The 19,590-nt window shown below is 38.9% G+C and overlaps 1 protein-coding gene across 1 annotated transcript in view; it reads left to right on the forward strand.

Moving 5' to 3' along the window:
- BABAM2 (BRISC and BRCA1 A complex member 2) overlaps window positions 1-19,590 on the forward strand; it is a 401,827-nt gene that overhangs the window by 358,769 nt on the left and 23,468 nt on the right. The window contains exon 11 of the mRNA XM_068969662.1: window positions 6,427-6,580. Within this exon, the coding sequence (XP_068825763.1) occupies window positions 6,427-6,580 (154 nt within the window). The remainder of the gene's footprint in view (window positions 1-6,426; window positions 6,581-19,590) is intronic.

Here is a 19,590-nt window from a genome sequence, read left to right on the forward strand (position 1 = left end):
GACGCAGGCTGGGTGAAGCAGACAAAAGGCAGAGAGAAGAGGCAAGAGAGCGAGACCATACTGAGGCTGGGCTGGCCATGGTGAGAAGTGGCAAAGGAAAAGGAGCCAGAAATAAATGAAGTTTGTGGTCGGGGGGCGAACGGCACACACAAGCCAGTAGCACTGGGGACCTCAGCACCACCTCAAAGGCATGTCAGCTCTTTAACTGAACGGTTTTGGGGGTCTGGCTCGTGGTAGGAGGCATTTGTGAAAGAGCAAGTAAAGTCTTCTCTTTTTAAAAACTTTTTGTTTTATATGGGAGTATAGTTGATTAATAATGTTGTGTTAGTCTCAGGTGGACAGCAAAGTGATTCAGTTATATCAATACATACACATACATCTATTCTTTCTCAAATTCTTTTCCCATGTTGGTTGTTACATAATATTCAGCAGAGTTCCCTGTCTATACAGTAGATTTTTGTTGGTTATCCATTTTAAATATAGCAGTGTGTACAGGTCAATCTCTAATTCCCTAATTATCCCTTCTCCCCTCCTTGTAATCATAAATTCATTTTCTAAGTCTGTGAATCTGTTTCTGTTTTGTAAATAAATTCATTTGTATCATTTCTTTTTAGAAGTGAAGTCTTATTAACACTTGAGACTCTCATGTATAATGATCTTTTCATGTGTTGTTTGTCATCAAGAAAAGGCTAAATTCTTTTCAGTATGTTATTTTACTGAGATGTAAAGGTCTGTACAAAGTTTAGAAAGAGATCCATCAAAATAGTTAAACACTGTGAAAATTTATGCTGTAGTTAGAAATTTCACAAAAATAGAAGCGTATAAAACTAGACTGAAAGAAAAATACAAAGTAAGGCAAAGGACGAGTCAGAGGAAAGAATGAATGTTTACCTACTACCTGTTCTGTTTTTGTTCGGTTGTTTCAACAATGCTATAAGAATTACTACCCTCATTTTTCAGGTGAGAAAAATCAAGAATCAAATAGATGAAATATTCTGCCTATGGTCTCACCACTAATAAATTAATAGGGCTCAGAATTGAAACGCATTTTTATCAGACTCCAAAGGCTGTATATACTTTTTCCATCATATCATGCTGTCACCTCCCATGCTAGGATTTTTAGCATTTACAGCAAAATCCAAGAAACTTCAGGCTTTAGTTTGTTAATATTACTACACCCCAAAGGTCATCTGTTTACATGATCAAATCACACAAAAAAGTGAAAAATTGAAACCAACGAACTAAAATGTGGTTAATATTTGGTCTCTTTGGTCACTTACATATAAGGCCATGATGATAAAAAAGAGACTCCATTTGCTTTTTAATGCCTTGAGTAGGGACACTTCTGAATTGGAAAACTTGTCTTTTCGGTTTCTTATAGGTGAGTATTTTGGATATGTGGTAGTTAGCTTTCTAATGGTTTGGATCCCTGTGTCTCAGAGGTTTAGTGTGTAGTTAGTAAGATCAGGGGTGGTCAGTCAGTAAGTGGCGACTTCCCTAATTGGTTGTGTGCTCACTGCGGGGAAAGCCTGGGAATGAGACATGTACAAACTGCTCTGAAGAAGAATTGACCTGAGATGGAATCATCGTCGAAAGGGGAGTTTACAGCCAGTCAACATGGGGTTAAAACTAGCTCCTATTGAGGCTTCGAGGAACTGGAGGGGGACTGGAAATCGAAAGGTAACCATAGCCACCACAAAGTGAATCCATGAAGCATCTTCCCTATAGCCCAAGCACACAAGAATACAGAGCTGGGAAGGTTTGGAGGAATGAAATAATGGCTGACTTGTGAATAATGATGAAAATATTTGATGATGCGACTCTCAGGGAAGCAATTATGGTTAACCCCTCGTTTGTCTGGCATTTTCAAGGGTTGAACTGTCCCACATAACTGAATTTTCCAGACAGCTAAAACTTTCCTATTTATGCGCCTTGAATGTTTTTAACCATGCTTGATGGAAATATTTCTGAAATAGATTATACAATTATCCTGCCTTCTTGAACAGAAGCTGCAAGGAATAACATTTCCTTTAGTTTCCTTGCCCTGCAGGTCCAAGAAGACCTGATTTAAAAAGTTGAAATAGTTAGGTCTTGTAATCGTCTGACAAAAAAGGAATCCAGAGCTGGGCAGTGCCAGAGAGAGATGAATTCGACAGCTCAGTGACGTCAGGCTGACTTTCTGCTCATGGTCACGAGATGAGTGCCAGCTCCAAGCCTCAAGATCTCACATGATAAGATCTAGGCAAAGATGAAATGGGGGCTTCTCCATATGTGTCTTAAATTAGAACAAGATTTCTCAGAGACCCCTGGCCGACTTCCACTCGGGTCCCATTAGCAGAATTGAATCACATTTCTTTGCCTTGGTTTTATAGAAGGTTGAGGGAGTGAAAGCTCTCCGACTATGGGAGGAGGTGTCTGAACATATAAAAGAAGATGGAGAATGGCTGTTGGTTAGGCAACCAAGAGTGTTGGCCCCGTTACCAAGATTGGGAGTGCACATCACTATGTATGGTAATAGCTTGAGGGAACGATCAAGCTCTTTGTTCCTACACTGAATCGCGTTCCCCACCCCCACAACTGGGATGCTTTGTGATTTCCTAAGTCTGCTTTTATTTATTATTCTCTCTCAGTGCTTTGTGCCAGACTGCTAGTTATCACTATTTTCTGTTAATGTCCCTTGTTCTAATCTTGCCATAATTAGATTTTTTTTTCTTTTTCCTGGAAAAACCATATGATCAAACTTGTTAGAACAAAGCCTGAAATGTTGAGTATCTGGCAGCTGTCCTGTGGATCGGATACACAATGTAGAATTTTTCTTTTGGCTGTTCAGTGTCATTTTTCCATTGTTGAGGTCTGAGGCTGGGAAGTGAAGTTTCTCGAGAGTCTTGTGAACTTAGATAAAACTAATGAAGTCTTCTTCTGGTGCAAGGATGAGGACATAGGAGCAGTTAAGCGTATTTACTAGAGAAGATAAAACCATCAGAACTTCAGCATGGTTTGGAGAGAGGCGGCAAAGTTTCTCAGTGCATCTGGCGCCTCTCAAAGCTGCACGGTGGGCAGTTCTCTGGGACTGTGACCAGTAGAACCTGTCACTGCTGTGACCGTCCAGCATGAGGCAAGCTGGTGCAGAACTTAATTATTCCTGCCTTCTGCCAGGGCGTCAGAGCCCTGTGAGCAACTCCTGTGAAGTGCCCAGGTTGAGCAGAATTAGCAGTGTTTGAGTGTGACTCGTTTCGACAAGTTCTTGAAGAAAATAATGCTTAGGAAATGGCTGTTGAAAATTATACTGAACAAGAAGGGGACCATTTCTTCTGTGGCTCAAGAGCTGGGCAAAATTCAGTCTCTGAATCCAGAAAGAAGGAAATAGGAAGCACTTGTGAAAACAACGCTGACAATGAGTAACTGAATCCAATGGAATGATGCTACTCTGGGAATCAAACCTGAGCTAGTAGAGGAGTTGGATTCTAAGAAAGCAGATGTTCAGTTGCTCAGATTTAACATGGCTGAGACGACTAGCCCAAACTGCCCAGAAGCTTAGGAGTTTCTTAAAGCGAGTTAGCTGTTTGAAGGCTCAGCAGTCATTATTTTAATGTTTCAGAAAAATCATGACGTAGCCTGTAGGCAAAATGTAAAGTGTCAGAAGCATTTGGGGATAAGGAAAACAAATTTTGTTTTGTTTTTTTAATTCTAACTAACTTGTACCATTCAGATCATTCTTATAAGAAAAATGCAAAGTATTTCTCATAGGTATTTTAGTTATTAACTCATTCTTAGAACATTTTTAAAGAAGTCATCCTTCTACTGACTACAGACTGATTCAGGCAGGATACGCCCTCATTAAACTGAGCAAGATATTTATATTTTTAAAATTTATTTTCTCATGTGAATTAATATGTGGATTACCAACTTTTATCTTTGAAGGACTCTGATCAGTCCTACCCCTTCTAATGATGTAGCCACTGTGTTAAGTTTTAGTACTGACTCCAGCTACACTTTTTAAGAAAAATCTCCATGGCAAAATAATCATGAAATCAAATACTTTTGGGGAAAATCTTGGTACATATCAGCTAACAGGTTTTTTAAAATCAGAGTAACTCACTCATTTAGGTAAATACAATTATGTTTATATTTTGAATTGTTCCTGGTCTTAACTGGGCATATAGTGGGTCAGAGTGGATGTTTCAGGACTAGATGGGAAAATCATTTTTCAGCCTATCAGAATACCAGTGGCTCATTTTCTACAAAACAAAATAACAGGAACAAAAAAAAATGCATTTCAGGCCTAGAAAGCTGGTAGCTTAAGAGGCATGAAGCTTCTGATACTATCTATATTGCTTGGATACTGAATGATGACTGTACTTACTTTGAATTGGTAAATTATTGCCATTGAATTTTATTATTGAAAATTACTGCTGTTTTAAAGGGAAACTTGCATGTTAAATACTTTGCACCAATGCTAGAGCTATTGCTTTGGAGATTAATCTGAATCTCATTTTATGTATGAAACATATAAAATATAAACATGGTTGAAGTCAAATTAAAGAACATGTGAATAGGCATTTTTTTCTAAAATTAATCAGAGGAAATGAAGTGAGTAATCAGAAGAGAGATAAAGTTTTGGAAAACAATATTTATTCCAAATGACTGAAGATGTTTCATATCAAACTCTGTAAGATGAAAGCATTCAAAAGGGTTTTTTGAACCTAAGGGCTTATCACGTGAATTAGTGTGTTTTTCATGTTTTGTATTATTCCTATATGTTACCAGATTTTTGCTTTGGCACAGACATGTATTGAAACTGCATTGAGGCACTTGGAAAATGTGACTAAAGAGTGGACATTCAAAATCCTGCCACTTTTCTTTGGTTGGGGGGTGATTCATCTGTAGAAACCCCCTACAGCACTGAGTCAGAGTCAGATATACTCAGAGGCCTAAGAGGCCTTACCAACTGGACAGTTTTTTGTTTTTTAAGTTTGCTGCAAACCTAACTTCCTTCAAAAAATCATTTTGGATACTTGGTGGGCCTGTTCCAAGTCAAAGGTCACCCTAACTGACTTGGTGATACATGTATAGCTATCTAGTATATCTTTTTCTTTCCTATATTTGCCTCATGGAACCAAAAGGATGAACCCTGTACATCCTTCACAGTAGAGACTTTAGCTTACTAAGTTGTAATTTTGACATAGTGAGCAGTAAACCCAAGAGCAAAAGGCAACGTGAGCCAGTGGAAGGAGCTTAGGATTTAAATTACAGGACTAGATTTGAGTCCTGCCTCTGTGTAGCTGTGGTATGAACAAGTTAATAAACCTTTTGGAGCCTCAAGTATGTCATTTATTAAATGCAGCTGGTGAAAATAATGTCTGCTTCAAGGAATTATAGGTATCAAATTAGATAAAGTATATAAAAGTACTCTGTAAAGCTAGGAAAGTCTATACACATTTTTCTTGTTATTCTTTTTTTAAATGGATGTGCCTATTCTGTGTCCTCAAAGTGAGTAACATTTACAGAAATACATATTATATGCCTTGAGGAATTTGACATCGAAACAGTCTGTGTTTTTAGTGATAGTTTGCCTGAACTGAAAATAGGAAGTCATTTTATTTTTAAAAATGGAATTAAAGGACCCCAAATGAACATAAAGCACATAATATTTATAAATAGCAAATATTAAAATCAGTATATACTAAAACAGTAGACATATGTAGTCCCTGTGACATTCCATTAAGCAGCTGATACTGATTGAGGAGATATATATGGTAGCATATACAGAAAAACGGAAAACTGCTCAGTATCAAAGTTCACTGCTAGATTGAAAGTGAAGTGATATACTTTGTTTTTTCGGGTGGCCCAGTTGCCATCTCCTGTAGAAAAGAAAGATCATCACTTGCCCTCTTGATCACCTTTCCAAATCCATTCTTTAAGAACAGTCTTCTTCAAATTCTGGATGAGAAAGACACTGCCCAGCCTTTGATGAGTTTATGATATAATAGATACTTAAAAGAGACATACAATTAACTTCTCTGTGAATACTGGACAGGTAATAAGTGCCACAGCAGTTCAGGGAGCTGGGGTTGCCCAGTCTCTGCGACCATTTCCTAGTACTCTTTCAGCACTTACCTACACATCATGCCTCATATTGGTTAAATTTTTATTTATGGGTGATTTGCCTCTCTACCTAGGTTATAAACTCCTTGAAGGCAGGGAAGACACCTTGTCTTGGATTGGCCAAAAAGTTTGGAAAACCCAAATTAACTTTTTGGCCAACTCAATATTTCTTGGGTTCTCTCTCCATACCTGTTACCTAAGCGTCAACCAGTGTTTATGGTTTAAGTAGAGTCTTGTACCCACCATTCGTATTTAGCCAAAAAATGTGTATTAAGATGCATTTAAGCCCTAACTATCTTTTCCTTTTTTCTGTCTTTACAGTTGACCTGCCCCTGTTTTTCCCTCGAGATCAGCCAACTCTCACATTCCAATCTGTCTATCACTTTACCAACAGTGGACAGCTTTATTCCCAGGCCCAGAAGAACTACCCATACAGCCCACGATGGGATGGAAATGAAATGGCCAAAAGAGCAAAGTAAGTGAATCATTGTTTTTGTTGTTGTGTTATTTGGCTGTGTTGGGTCTTAGTTGCGCATGAGGGATCTTCGTTGCATCTTGTAGGATCTTTCCTTGCAGTGTATGGACTCTCTAGCTGAGGCACGCAGGCTCAGTAGTTACAAAGGTGCTTGGGCTTAGTTGCTCCATAGCATGTGGGATCTTAGTTCCCCAACCAGGAATTGAACCTTCTTCCCCTGCATTGCAATGCAGATTCTTAACCCCTGGGCCATCAGGGAAGTCCGCTGAATCAATTGTTATTTCTTGCAAATAAGTAACATATGTTTATCTAGTCCAGGGGTTGGCAAGCTACTGCCCTGTGCCTGTTTTTATAAATAAAATTTTATTGAAACATAGCCATACCCATTTTTAAACTTATCTTCTGTGGCTGTTTCATGCAACAACTGCAGGATGAATAGCTGAAACAGACCACATATGGCCTGGAAAGCCAAAAGTAATTGCTCTTTGGCCCTTTGTAGAAAAAGTTAGCCAACTCCTCTTCTAGCCTCATCAGGTAGATTGTCTTTAAAAAAAAAAAAAATGGGTTACAGGATATCTCTGAAATCTACCTTTCTATTTAGATTAGATTCTATTTACTAGATGGGAATTGGAGTTATGTATAAACGGTGTCTATGATGAAAATATTGACAGCTGCTTTCACATTTTTTAAAATGGGAAATTTCAGCAGATAGTAAACAAATAGAATTTTGGTCTTGTTAGTCAACATGTGGATGTAGCACCTAGTTTTTCATATGGAACTGTAAAGCCTTTGAAGGAACAGAGTGAGTTATAGTCCTCATTGCATCTCTGCAGCCATTGCCCAGAGTAGGGCCTGCATCATCTTCGAATAAATGGCTATACAAATAACTTCAGTTCAGTTCAGTTCAGTTCAGTCACTCAGTCGTGTCTGACTCTTTGCGACCCCATGAATTGCAGCACGCCAGGCCTCCCTGTCCATCACCAACTCCCGGAGTTCACTCAGACTCACGTCCATCGAGTCAGTGATGCCATCCAGCCATCTCATCCTCTGTCATCCCCGTCTCCTCCTGCCCCCAATCCCTCCCAGCATCAGAGTCTTTTCCAGTGAGTCAAATAACTTAGAACTATTAATATCCTTAGGGAAATAAGTTGGGAATTTGAGGTTGAAGTTTAGCTGGAGTTTGGAATTTAGAGATATAACTATTGCACTTGAACCTCTCTACAGAAAGTGTTCCCCAGTCATATGGAATAGGTAAATATAAATGCAGAATGTTTTTTATAGGTAAGACTTTAGTATCTGGAGCACCAGTCGTCTTCATGAACCATGGCCTTCCTAGACTGAAGCAACAGTGAGTGGGTCAGTGTCATAGTTTCCAAAAATAAATTATAGAGTGGCAGGTGGTTATTACTTTATCATACAGCTGTATGCTCACACCTATGATTCCAGCTAAAGGATGTTCAGATCCAAAGAATTACAGAGATGAAGAATATCGATTCAGCATCCTCTTCATTGCTCATCCAGTATTCATTGAGCATCTCCCATGTTCCAGACAGTGTGCCCAAGGCTGGGGATACGGTGATAAACAAATCAGAAATTTTCCATGTCATCATGGGATTTATAGCCCAGCAGGAGAGATCAAAGCGTTTATGATATCAAACCAACTTGTGATGGTTTTTTAAAGTGTGTACTAGTAAAACCTGGCCTTCCAGACCTAAAACGCTCTTGATTGGTAAGGCTTCTTGCTCGTTTCTTCCCCGCTGTGGGTTCTCTTTTGTTCCCCAGGTACCCCCTGGCATCTCCTATACTTTCTGTAGTACAAGGCTTTCACTCACAGCAGAGTTGGGACTCTTTTAAATAATGACAGGACAACTTTCTCTAGAAACCCAGATTGCCTCAGATTCATATGTGGAATCCAGAGCTGTTGTTGTCTGAACCTTCAGTGTGCCCTTCCTCCCTGTGTTTTCCCTTTTTGTCCACAATGCCCAAGTCTGAAATTCTATTTAAGGAAAAAAACAAACACACGCAAAGGTAACTAATGACGATGAGTAAGACTTACTTATCTTGAAATAAACTTGCAAAGGGGGATTATGAAATAAGTTTTATGTTTGAGGAATTGCAGTTTAATTTTCTGGGCTTTCCCTGGGTCTACATAGAATCTGCCATTAAAAGATGGGCTGTTATTTGTGGTATGTGCTGTGGAGTCTAAACTAGACGTGTTTTTGTGGTTTCCATGGCAAAGTTATCTCCTTGTGTGTGTGTATGCTTATGTGCATGTGTGTGCCCATAGACACACATGCTTTTTCAGTAAACTTTTTAGCATGTATGAATTTAGTCTTTAAGGAGTTGCAGACCAAAGCCTATTATTTCAATGTAGGCCTGTCGTAAGTGAGGCCTGTTTATCTTAACAGATTGGTTCAGAATTGCAAGAAACATTTGCTTTACATTACCACCAGCCTAAAGAAAACATCTGAAGTAGTGTTTTTAAAAAATCTGCCTTCTACTGTAGTGAAGATGGATCCATTTTAAGTGTAATAAAAGAGAAAGTCAGCTCATGCTAGAAAGAAGTAGTTTAAAAACTCCCTTCTTAAACTGATCCGAGTAACTTCCCTGAGCTGTGTCAGAAGTCCAGGTAGTGGATAAGCACAACCAGAGAACTTCCCTGCAGTACAGACTAGAGATTGAGGGAGAAGGTGAAGAGACAGGACAGAAAGAGACAGAGGCCAACTGCAGCGTTCCTTGCACTCCCTGCTTCTTTGTCCTGTGAAAATGCTGTATGCACACAGTGCGCACAAGGCTGTAATTCACTTGGAGAGCTCTGCCCAGGCCATAAACACTCTCATGGTTTATGAACAGCACTAGAGCCCGTGGAGTGGAGTCAGCTGTCTATTCCCTCCCATAGAGCAGAATTCTAAACATGTAAACTCAGAAAGGCCACTTTCTGGCACTGACCAGAGCTTTTCCTGTGACTTGTACTTCTTGCTCATGGCTGTCCAGCAAGTTCTGTCCTCACAAGTGAATCCCGTCTGCTGGGTGAGCACAGGCTTTGGGGTCATGTGCACCCCAGTTCCCATCACAAGTTCTAATCTGTAAGCTCTGTCACCTTGGGCAGGGCTATTAATCTTCCCAAACTTCATCCTGAAAAACAAGACTGTACTCCTCCCTATGATAGGCTTGAGGCGAAGGGTCAGTCAGGGGGTGGACATGGAGAGGACCCTTGGTTGGATTTAGCTTCCTCTTTGACTTACAGTACCTTTGCCTGCTTCTTTCCTCCTGCTCTCTTTCTGCTCCTGCAAATCTCCTCTTCCTTCCACAGTCTTCCTTATGGTTTTCCATCCATGTTAACTTACAGGCAGTTCTTTCACCTCTCTCCAGTTTGGGTTGACCTATTGGTCATAGACTGCTTTGAAATCTCGTTTGTACTGTTCTTTGCTTTTTCACATCTTTGTATACATCTCATTTCCTTCATCAACCTGTGAGTCCTTTGAAGGCAAGGGTTTTCTTTTAAAGATATCTTTCTCATTTAAATGTATTTATTGTAGCATAATTTAGGTGCACTTATAATTTACATACAGTGAAGTAGACAGATTCAAGTGTAACTTTTGATGGAGTTTTGACAGTTACCTTCTACCCCTTTCCAGTTAGTCTCCTCACCCCCAAAACAATGCTTTTTTCTATCATCATGTCTTAGTTTTTCCTCTTCTAGATGGTTCTTATAAATGGAATAATACAGATTGTACTCTTTAATGTCTTTTGTGTTCACCATAATTAATTTTAAACTTATCTGTTGTGGCATTGCTTCTTTTTCCTGCTGAGTAATATTTTATTATCTGAATATACTATAATGTACTAATCCATTCATCTGCATATGTGTGTTTAGGTTGTTCCCAGTTTGGGGATTTTTATGAATACAGCTGCTATGAACTTTCTTACATGAGTTTTTAATAGACATGCTTTCAACTCTGTGGGTAGATAATTGGAAGTGGGAATGTGTGTATGATGAACTTTATAAGAAACTAACCACCTTTTTCATAATCGTTGTTCCAGTTTGTACTCCCACCATTAATATGTCAGGTTCCAGTTGTTGCATATCCTCTCCAACACTTGGTATTGTCAGTCTTTTTAATTTTAGCTATTCTACAGGGAGTGAAGGGATATCACATTGAGCTTTTAATTTTGATACTCTAATGATTACTGATAAGCATATTTTCATGTGCTTATTGGTATAAGTGTTTGTTCCAATTTTGTATATTTTTAATCAGGTTGTTGGTCTGTTTATTATTAAGTTTTAAGAGTTCTTTATATATTTGTCAGAAATATGTATTACAAATTATTTTCTCCCAATCTGTGGCTTGCTTTTTCATTTTCTTAACAGTATCTTTTGATGAGCAGAAAATTTTTAATGAAATCTATTTTATCAGTGTTTTATTTTTATGTTAATATTTTTGTATCCTCATAATTATTTGCCTTCCTCAAATGCCTGAAGAGATTCTCCTCTGTCTTTCTCTAAAGCTTTGGTTTTGGTTTGACATTTAGGTCTATAATCCATCTCAAATTCATTTTGGGGTATGGTATGAGGTAGAAGCTGAAGTTAATTTTTTTGTTTATATATCTCCAGCTATTTAAGCAACATTTGTTGAAAAAACTTTTCATTTTCCCCATGGAATTACCTTCATGCCTTTATCAAAATAAATAGACCATATATAAGTGGGTCTGTTTCTGGATATTCTTTTCTATCTAGTTTTCTGTTTATATACCAATAGTTCTTAAAGTCAGGAAATATAAATTCTCCAACTTTATTCTTTCTAAATATTGTTTTGGCTATTTTAAGTCCTTTGTATTCCTGTATAAATTTTAGAGTCAGTTTGCCAATTCCAACCCCAGCCTTCAAAAAAGACCTGCTGAGATTTTGATTGAGATGGCATTGAATCTGTAGCTCAATGAAGAACTGACTGACATTTTAACAATACTGAGTTTTCCAATCAACAACATGATTTTTGTTTAGATCTTCTATATTTTATCTCAGATATGTCTTAAGATTTCATGTGGAACTCTTGTATATTTTTAGCATTTTTGCTTTTATTGTGAATGATAGTTTTTCAGATTTCATTTTCCAGTTGTTGCAGGTATATAGGAATACAAATGACTTTTCTGTATTAACTTTTCTAAATTTATAATCCTACCAAGTTCTAGTAGCTTTTTTGTAGATTTCTTAAGATTTGTTACATAAACAAACAGTCATATCATCTGTTAACAGCTTTACTTCTTTCTTTCCAGTGTTTATAATCTTTCTGTTTTTTTTGTTTCTCTTTTTTTTTTTTTTAAACCTTCTGTACTGACTGGGACCTCCAGTTCATTGTTGTACACAAGCGCTATGAGCAGACATTTGGCTTTATATATCCCCTTAAGATTAATGTTAGCATTTGGTTTTACTTAGATGTCTTTAGCAGATTAAAGAAATTCCCCTATATTCCTGCTTTGCCAAGAGATTTTTATCATGGCTGAGTATTAAACTCTGTAGCATGCTTTTTCTGTATCTATTGACATGATCCTGTGTTTTTTCTTTTTTCTGTTAAAATGGAGAATTACATTCATTAGTTTTTGATTGTTAGACCAACCTTGCATTCCAGCAATAAATAAACCGTTCTGAGTCATGATACTTTATCCTTTTTTATATTATTTGATTCAATTTGCTAAAATTGCATTGCGAATTTTATATCTATGTTCATGAGTCATAGTGGTCAGAAGTTACTTTTCTTGTATTGTCCTTATTAGACTGTTATAGTAGCACAAAACTGGCTTCATAAAATGAACTGACAAGTTTCCCTGCCTCCTCTGTTTTCTGAAAGAGTTTGTGTAGGTTTTACGTTATTTTTTTCCTCAATGTTTGGTAGAGTCTATTTGTGGAAAAAAATTAAATGTCTGTACTACATATAGAGATATTCAGATTTTTACAGTTTCTCCTGTTAGTTTTAGCAAGTTGTGGGTTATTTTTAAAAGAAATTTATCCATCATATTTAAGTTGTTGAATTGATTGGCATGAAATTGTTTATGGTATTGTCTTACTTTCCTTTTAATATCTGTAGGATATAGTGATATAGCTTCTTTTATTCCTTAGAGTGAAAATTTGTATCTTTATCCTCTTATCCCCTTTTCTTTAAAAAAAAATCTAGTTAGGGGTTTATCAGTTTTTCTAATCTTTTCAAAGAAGCAGCCTTTTACTTTGTTGATTTGTTTCCTGTGGTTTGTTTTCCATTTTGTTCATTTATGCTTTTATCTTTATTATTTCCTTTGACTTATTTTCAATTTAATTTCTTCTTTTTCAGTTTTCATTTCTCAAAATGGAAGTTTAGATCTTTGATTTTAATCCTTTCTTCTTTTTTAATATAAGCCTTTAAAGCTATAAATTTCTGCCTAAAAGGTTTGCTTTATCTGTCTCTCTCAAATTTTGATATGTTGTTTTTCTTTATCATTTTGTTAGAAAATTTTTTAAATTTCTTTTGTGATTTCTTTTTGGACCATGAGTTATTTATAATTGTGCTGCTTGAATTTCAAATGTTTGGGGACTTTTCTAGATGTTTTATTGTTACTGATATCTAATTTCTATTTTGGTCAGTTATAATCTGTATGGACTTAATCCTTTGAAATCTGTTGAGATTTGTTTTATGACTCAACACGTAGTCTATCTTGATAAATAGTCCATGTGAACTTGAAAAAAAATGTATGTCCTTCAATTTTGAGTGTAGTGTTTTGGATACGTATTACTTACTTGTTAGTAGTATTCAGTCTTCTATATCCTATTTTTTGTGTGTTTTTTATTATATCAGCTACTGAAAGGAGGTGTTAAAATCCCACCTATGATTTTAGATACGTTTATTTCTTCTTTTAGTTCTGTCATTTTTTTGCTTTTTGGATTTTGAAGGTTTGTTATTTATGTACATACATATTTGGAATTGTTACATCTTCTTGATAAATTGACCCTTCTATCATTATGAAATGACTCATGCTATTTCTGATAATACTCCTTCACTTGAATTCTGCTGGGTGTAATATGAATCTAGTTTCACCAGCATTCTTGTACTTATTTTTTGCATGGTATATCTTTTTTCATCCTTGTTCTTTCATCCTGTGTGTGCCTTTATATGTCAAGAAAACCTTTTGTAGGTTGTTTTTTTAAACCTAGTTTGATAATCTCTGCCTTTTAATTGGAGTATTTCATTCATTTACATTTCATATTAATGAGCTGGTTGCATAGAAGTCTGCCTTCTTCCTATTTGTTGTTTAATTTCCCCTGTTCTTTATTTCTTTGTTGTCCCCTTCCAAATCTTTCATTTGATTTATTTGAGAATTTTTTAGTATACCATTCTGTCTTCTCTTGGTCTTTAAGTCTCTCTATGTATCATATTTTAGTTTTTAACACACTAAAACACATTCTTAATTTGTCTCCATCTATGATGAATTAATACTCTAACATTTCAAGTGTAATGTAGAAACCTAAAACAGTATAATTCTCTTTATATCTTCTGCTCTCCTCTGATATATCTTCTTATATCATGAATCCTACAATATATTGTTGTTACTTTGGCTTTAAATAGTCAGTTGACTTTTAAAGAATTTTAGAAAAGAAAGAAAGGTTATGCTCCACTTTATTTGGTGATTTCCAAATAAAGGTAATGGAAAATATATTTCCCCTCCAAAAAGAAAAAAAAAATGTCTTATTTTTAAATGTCTTCTTTGGAACAAGCCATCAGAGAGCCATGTCCAGCCTGTATGCAGAGGACATCGAGACTCTGTCACCAAGAAAAGATACACCTGCATGACATCCAGGCTCCTCTGCCTGCCCTGTGGACTTTGCCATTTATCATGCACCCTCACATACTTTCTTGAAATCATCACTGTAGTCCTATGAGGAGTTTAGTAAAAAAATTTTCACCACCCTTCATACATATTAAAACACCTGAGGCTCAGAGAGACTCAGTGACTTTCTTAAGGGCACACAGGTAACTTATAGTGGAGTCAGGACTCAACATAGGGCCTCTGACTTTCTGTACAGCCACACCTAGGCAGAGGGATAAAGTTTTCCATTCTGTTTACCACTTCTGACCCTCCTTTCTCAGAAGCCTGGTATTTGAGTAACATAAATATAGAGAAGAAATACATGCGGCCTTTAAGAGCACTGACCCTAAAGTCAAGAGAGAGTCAGATTTAAACCTATCTCTGTTACTTACTGGCTGTGTAACTTTAGGCAAATTCTTAATCTGAGTCTGTCTCCTTATCTATAAAATAGGGAAGCTAGTTTAGAATATCAAGTCAGTTCAGTTCAGTCGCTAAGTCGTGTCTGACTCTTTGCGACCCCATGGACTGCAGCACGCCAGGTTTCCCTATCCATCACCAACTCCCACAGTTACTCAAACTCATGTCCGTTGAGTCGATGATGCCATCCAACCATCTCATCCTCTGTCATCCCCTTCTCCTCCCGCCTTCAATCTTTCCCAGCATCAGGGTCTTTTCTAATGAGTCAGTTCTTCGCATCAGGTGGCCAAAGTATTGGAGCCTCAGTTTCAGCATCAGTCCTTCCAATGACTATTCAGGACTGATTTCCTTTAGGATGGACTCGTTGGATCTCCTTGTAGTCCAAGGAACTCTCAAGAAGTCTTCTCTAACACCACAGTTCAAAAGCATCAATTCTTCAGCACTCACCTTTCTTTATAGTCCAACTCTCACATGCATACATGACTACTGGAAAAACCATAGCTTTGACTAGATGGACCTTGTTGGCAAAGTAATGTCTCTGCTTTTTAATATGCTGTCTAGGTTGGTCATAACTTTTCTTCCAAGGAGCAAGCGTCTTTTAATTTCATGGTTGCAGTTACCATCTGCAGTGAATTTGGAGCCCCCCAAAATCTGTCACTGTTACCATTGTTTCCCCATCTATTTGCCATGAAGTGATGGGACCAGATGCCATGATCTTAGTTTTCTGAATGTTGAGTTTAAAGCCAACTTTTTCACTCTCCTCTTTCACTTTCATCTAAAGGCTCTTTAGTTCTTCTCTTTCTGCCATAAGTATGGTGGCATCCACATATCTGAGGTTATTGATATTTCAAGTAGGGTATGTGATTTTCTATTGTTGATGAACAACAGAAATTTAACATCTTATAACAGTACAAATTGTCATCTCATACTTTATGTAGATCAGGAGTCCAGCACAGTCTTCCTCACTTCTCTGTTCAGGGTCCTGAAAGATTAAAGTCAAGATGTTGGCTCAGGCTGTTACCATACCTGAGGCTCAGGGCCTCTTGCAGACTCATTCAGATTGTTGACAGAATTCATATCCTTGTGGCTGTAGGACTGAAGTCCCTGTTTTCTTGCTGACTGTCAGCTAGAGGCTGTTCCCTGTCGTGTGGGCCCCTCCATTGTCAAGCTTTTAGTGGTACATGAAATCCTCATATTTCCATTTTCTGACTGTGTCACTGACATCTAGACTCAGATTTAAAGGGTTTATTTGATTAGTCCAGGCTTACCAATTAATACCCGTTCCTTCAAGTCATCAATCCATTCCATGTAACATGAACCACTTGTGTGTGTGTTTGCGCTGTTGCTCAGTCATGTCTGACTCTTTGCAAACCCATGGACTGTAGCCAGCCAGACTCCTCTCCTCTGTCCATGAAATTTTCTAGGCAAGAATACTGGAGCAGGTTGCCACTTTCCTGTTCCAGGGGATCTTCCTGGGATCAAACCCACATCTCTTGCATCTCCTGCATTAGTAATCCACTGACAGGAATGAAATACATCATTTTTGCAGTCCTGGGGCTAATACAGGGAGTATACACCAGGGAGTGAGGACATAGCAGCTATCTTAGAATCCGCCACTACACAGGTAATACAGGTGAATTGTCTAGCATAGGATATGGCATGTTGCAAGCATTCAGTAAATGTTAGCTATCAATGTCATCATCCCTGGAGGAAAAACAGAGAGTTTTGATTAGAAGGTAGCAGAGTCAGCATTGCTATCGACACATGTGACCCTATAAAACAGTCCCTCACCTCAGTGACTTCACCGGAGATTCTTCAGTTCTAATCTGCCCTATTCATGGTTGCTACCCTCTGTGGTTGTGTCTTCTTGGTGCCAGTATAGCTGGTTTGAAAAGTGGAAAAATTCCAGCCCTCAACTGTTTAATCTACACAAAACCAGCAATCACTGAAAAAAAGTTGAACCCACTAGTTACCTACCTTCGTATCTTGTACATAGCTTTAGATCTATCTAGAGGAATGAACCAGGTAACTTTTATAATCCTTCCTAGCTTGATAAATCTGTGAATAGATGGCATGAGTTTTCCCTGAGTTTCATTGGATAAAACCTTAAGTTGATTCTAGAGGTCTGAGTAGGTTCTTGTAATAAAATTTAACCCCCAAATCACCTACTGCAATGGCTTGTCACACATTAAATCCATTATATAAATGGATTATTTTGAAAAATAGCTTCTCAGTCAACACATGGGAGTAATTCATTGTCAGCCATCTAAAGCATCTTGTTTCCCTCTTGCCTCCAGGTCAGAAAGAGATGTTAGTTTCTTATTCTGAAACTTACCCAAAGCAGTCTATATTTCCCCATATGTGGCTTTTCACTGTGCATACTCTATTATTTGTCACTCCGTTATCCTTGCAGAACAACTTTCTCTTTCAAGAATTTTTTAAATTGTACATTCTGGACTACTACAGTTATTTTTCATCATTAATACCTCAGTATTCCCAAAGACACTGTTTTCTTTAGACTTCTCATTAGCGGCCAAATGCTTCAATCCAGTCTTACACAGTAGTCTTCTAAGTCAAACAGATAAAGACAGATCTCCTCTCCTCAAGAGAAAGGGGTTAGATGTCCCGTCATCTGATGTTCCCCCCATCCCATCCCTTACTGTGGCCTCTGGGCCCCTCTGGGATGCCATAGAGCACAGCGTGGACATCCCACAGTATGGTTTCAGGACCCCTGAGGCCTGAGAATTTCTTGGAGACCAGGGTAGGGCTGATGATGGGGAGGGGATGATCATGAAGTATAAGTGGTTATAATGTGAGCCTATTTATGTGTTTGTTTCTCCAGAAATTACTCACTCGCGTCTTCTGGTAAGATTTAGTTGTGGCATCAGGCCTCTCTCTCAGTCCCTGTGCTTGGCCAGCTGACCACAGGGAGTCCTGGCTGAACCAGCTTTGGGGCCCAGGTAGCCAGTCATTGCTCAGTGTTAGGGAAAACCCTGATGGGGACTTCACAGCACTCTCCTGGGACCACTGCTCCTCCCCTCTCCCCTCTATGGTTATATTTTTGGAACTCTCATCTGGCATCCAAGGGTAGGGGTTGGCCAGGAAGGTAAGAATTGCAGCCACTATGATTGCTTACCCCCACAGCCCTTCTGAGGGGGGGTGGTATAGCTGCAGAACTGAGCCACTCTGGGCACAAAGCTCCCTGGGCAGAAGGGAGAACCCCGAGCTGGGCAAAAACAACCAAGCTTAGGCTCCCAGGAAGCTTAGCCTCAGGGGCCCATCAGGGCTCAGACCTCAGTGGCAGACCCTGCAAGTCCAACTGCTGCTATGATTCATGTGTTTTCTGTTTTCTTTCTTTTTTTTTCCTTTGAGTTTCCTAGGAATAGTTCCCTTTTAAAACTCCCAACCTCATCTCAGCTGAACTCCCCCAGAGAGAAGAGGGAATTTTTCAAGCCCAGGCTAGCCTAGCTTGGGGGATGAGGGCACCTGTTGAGGACAAAAGAAGAACCAGTGATGGTACCTGCAGAGGAACTGGTTGAGGACCCCAAACCTTCCTCTCCTCCAACGTGCCCTGGGTTCCTGCATGCACATGCTTACCATCCCCCAGGTTTAGAGACAGAGAGCATATGCATGCGTGTTCAGTCATGTCCAAATCTTTGCAACCCCGTGGACTATAGCCCATCAGACTCCTCTGTTCATGGGATTCCCCAGGGAAGAATACTGGAGTGGGTTGCCATTTCTTCCTCCAGGGAATCTTCCCGACCCAGGAATCGAACCTGGGTCTCCTGCAGAAGCTGTGTGAAGTTATTGCATCCTTGAACTTGCACAGAGATTCATTTTGAAAAGTATCTTCAAGGGATTCAGTTTGTTTTTCCTCTGAGAAGGGAGAGCAACAGAGATGGGAGGAATCCAAATGTGCCTGGCGTCCAGGCCTCCTTTCCAAATTGCGTAGGTCAGAGAGAACATGTTATTTATTAGAACCTGACATCTGTTGCTGTGAAATGATAAGCTCCATTAAAAAGCCTGGCCATCAATTACTGCTAATACAGCCCTCATCCTGGAGTAGGCTGCTCACCATTCTTCCAGCCTGCACAGACCAGGCTGTACCAGGCACGGAGCGTTCGCAGCCCCAAGCAGCCTCCCTACTCCTTGCACATGACCCCACAGGCCATCTCTTCCAGGTCCTCCATCTGTGTTCCTGGCTTCCTTTGATTCCACTCTGTGGCCACTCTGTTTTGGGGACTGAACCCCCTGTTCAGGCTGCTTTCTCATTGGAAACCAGGGTGAGGCTTTACCCTCTGGTCTCAGTCATGCAAGCCTGAGTCGCGCCAGAAGCTGCAGGTGGAAGGGTAACGGAGTGATCAGCGGGTCTAATTGGAGGAATTCACCTAGCTGTCCTGTTGTGAAAGCTACTGATCAGCTCAGGCTTGGATTCTGATTATCCCTCCCGGATGGGAAAATGTTCATGATAACCAAGTACAGCTACTCCCTTGTTTGTGAGTTACACTCCTGCATTTTCTTGGAAAAATAGACAGATGTCTTACAGATTCAGAAAGGAAAGAGTCGGGGAGTTGGTTTGGGATTTTTGTAGTGTACCAAAGTAGAAACTTTGGAATTAAATACTTCCGTAATACTTATGGAATTAAAGTTGCCTTTGAATGGATGGAAGGAAAACCGTAAGTAACGAAAATGCAAAGAATAATGGCCTGGGAGTTAGGAGACCTGGGTCGCATCTGGACACCATTATTAATTTCCTGTGT

The sequence above is a fragment of the Capricornis sumatraensis genome, chromosome 1 (genome assembly GCF_032405125.1).
Source record: "Capricornis sumatraensis isolate serow.1 chromosome 1, serow.2, whole genome shotgun sequence".
Lineage (NCBI taxonomy): Eukaryota > Metazoa > Chordata > Mammalia > Artiodactyla > Bovidae > Capricornis > Capricornis sumatraensis.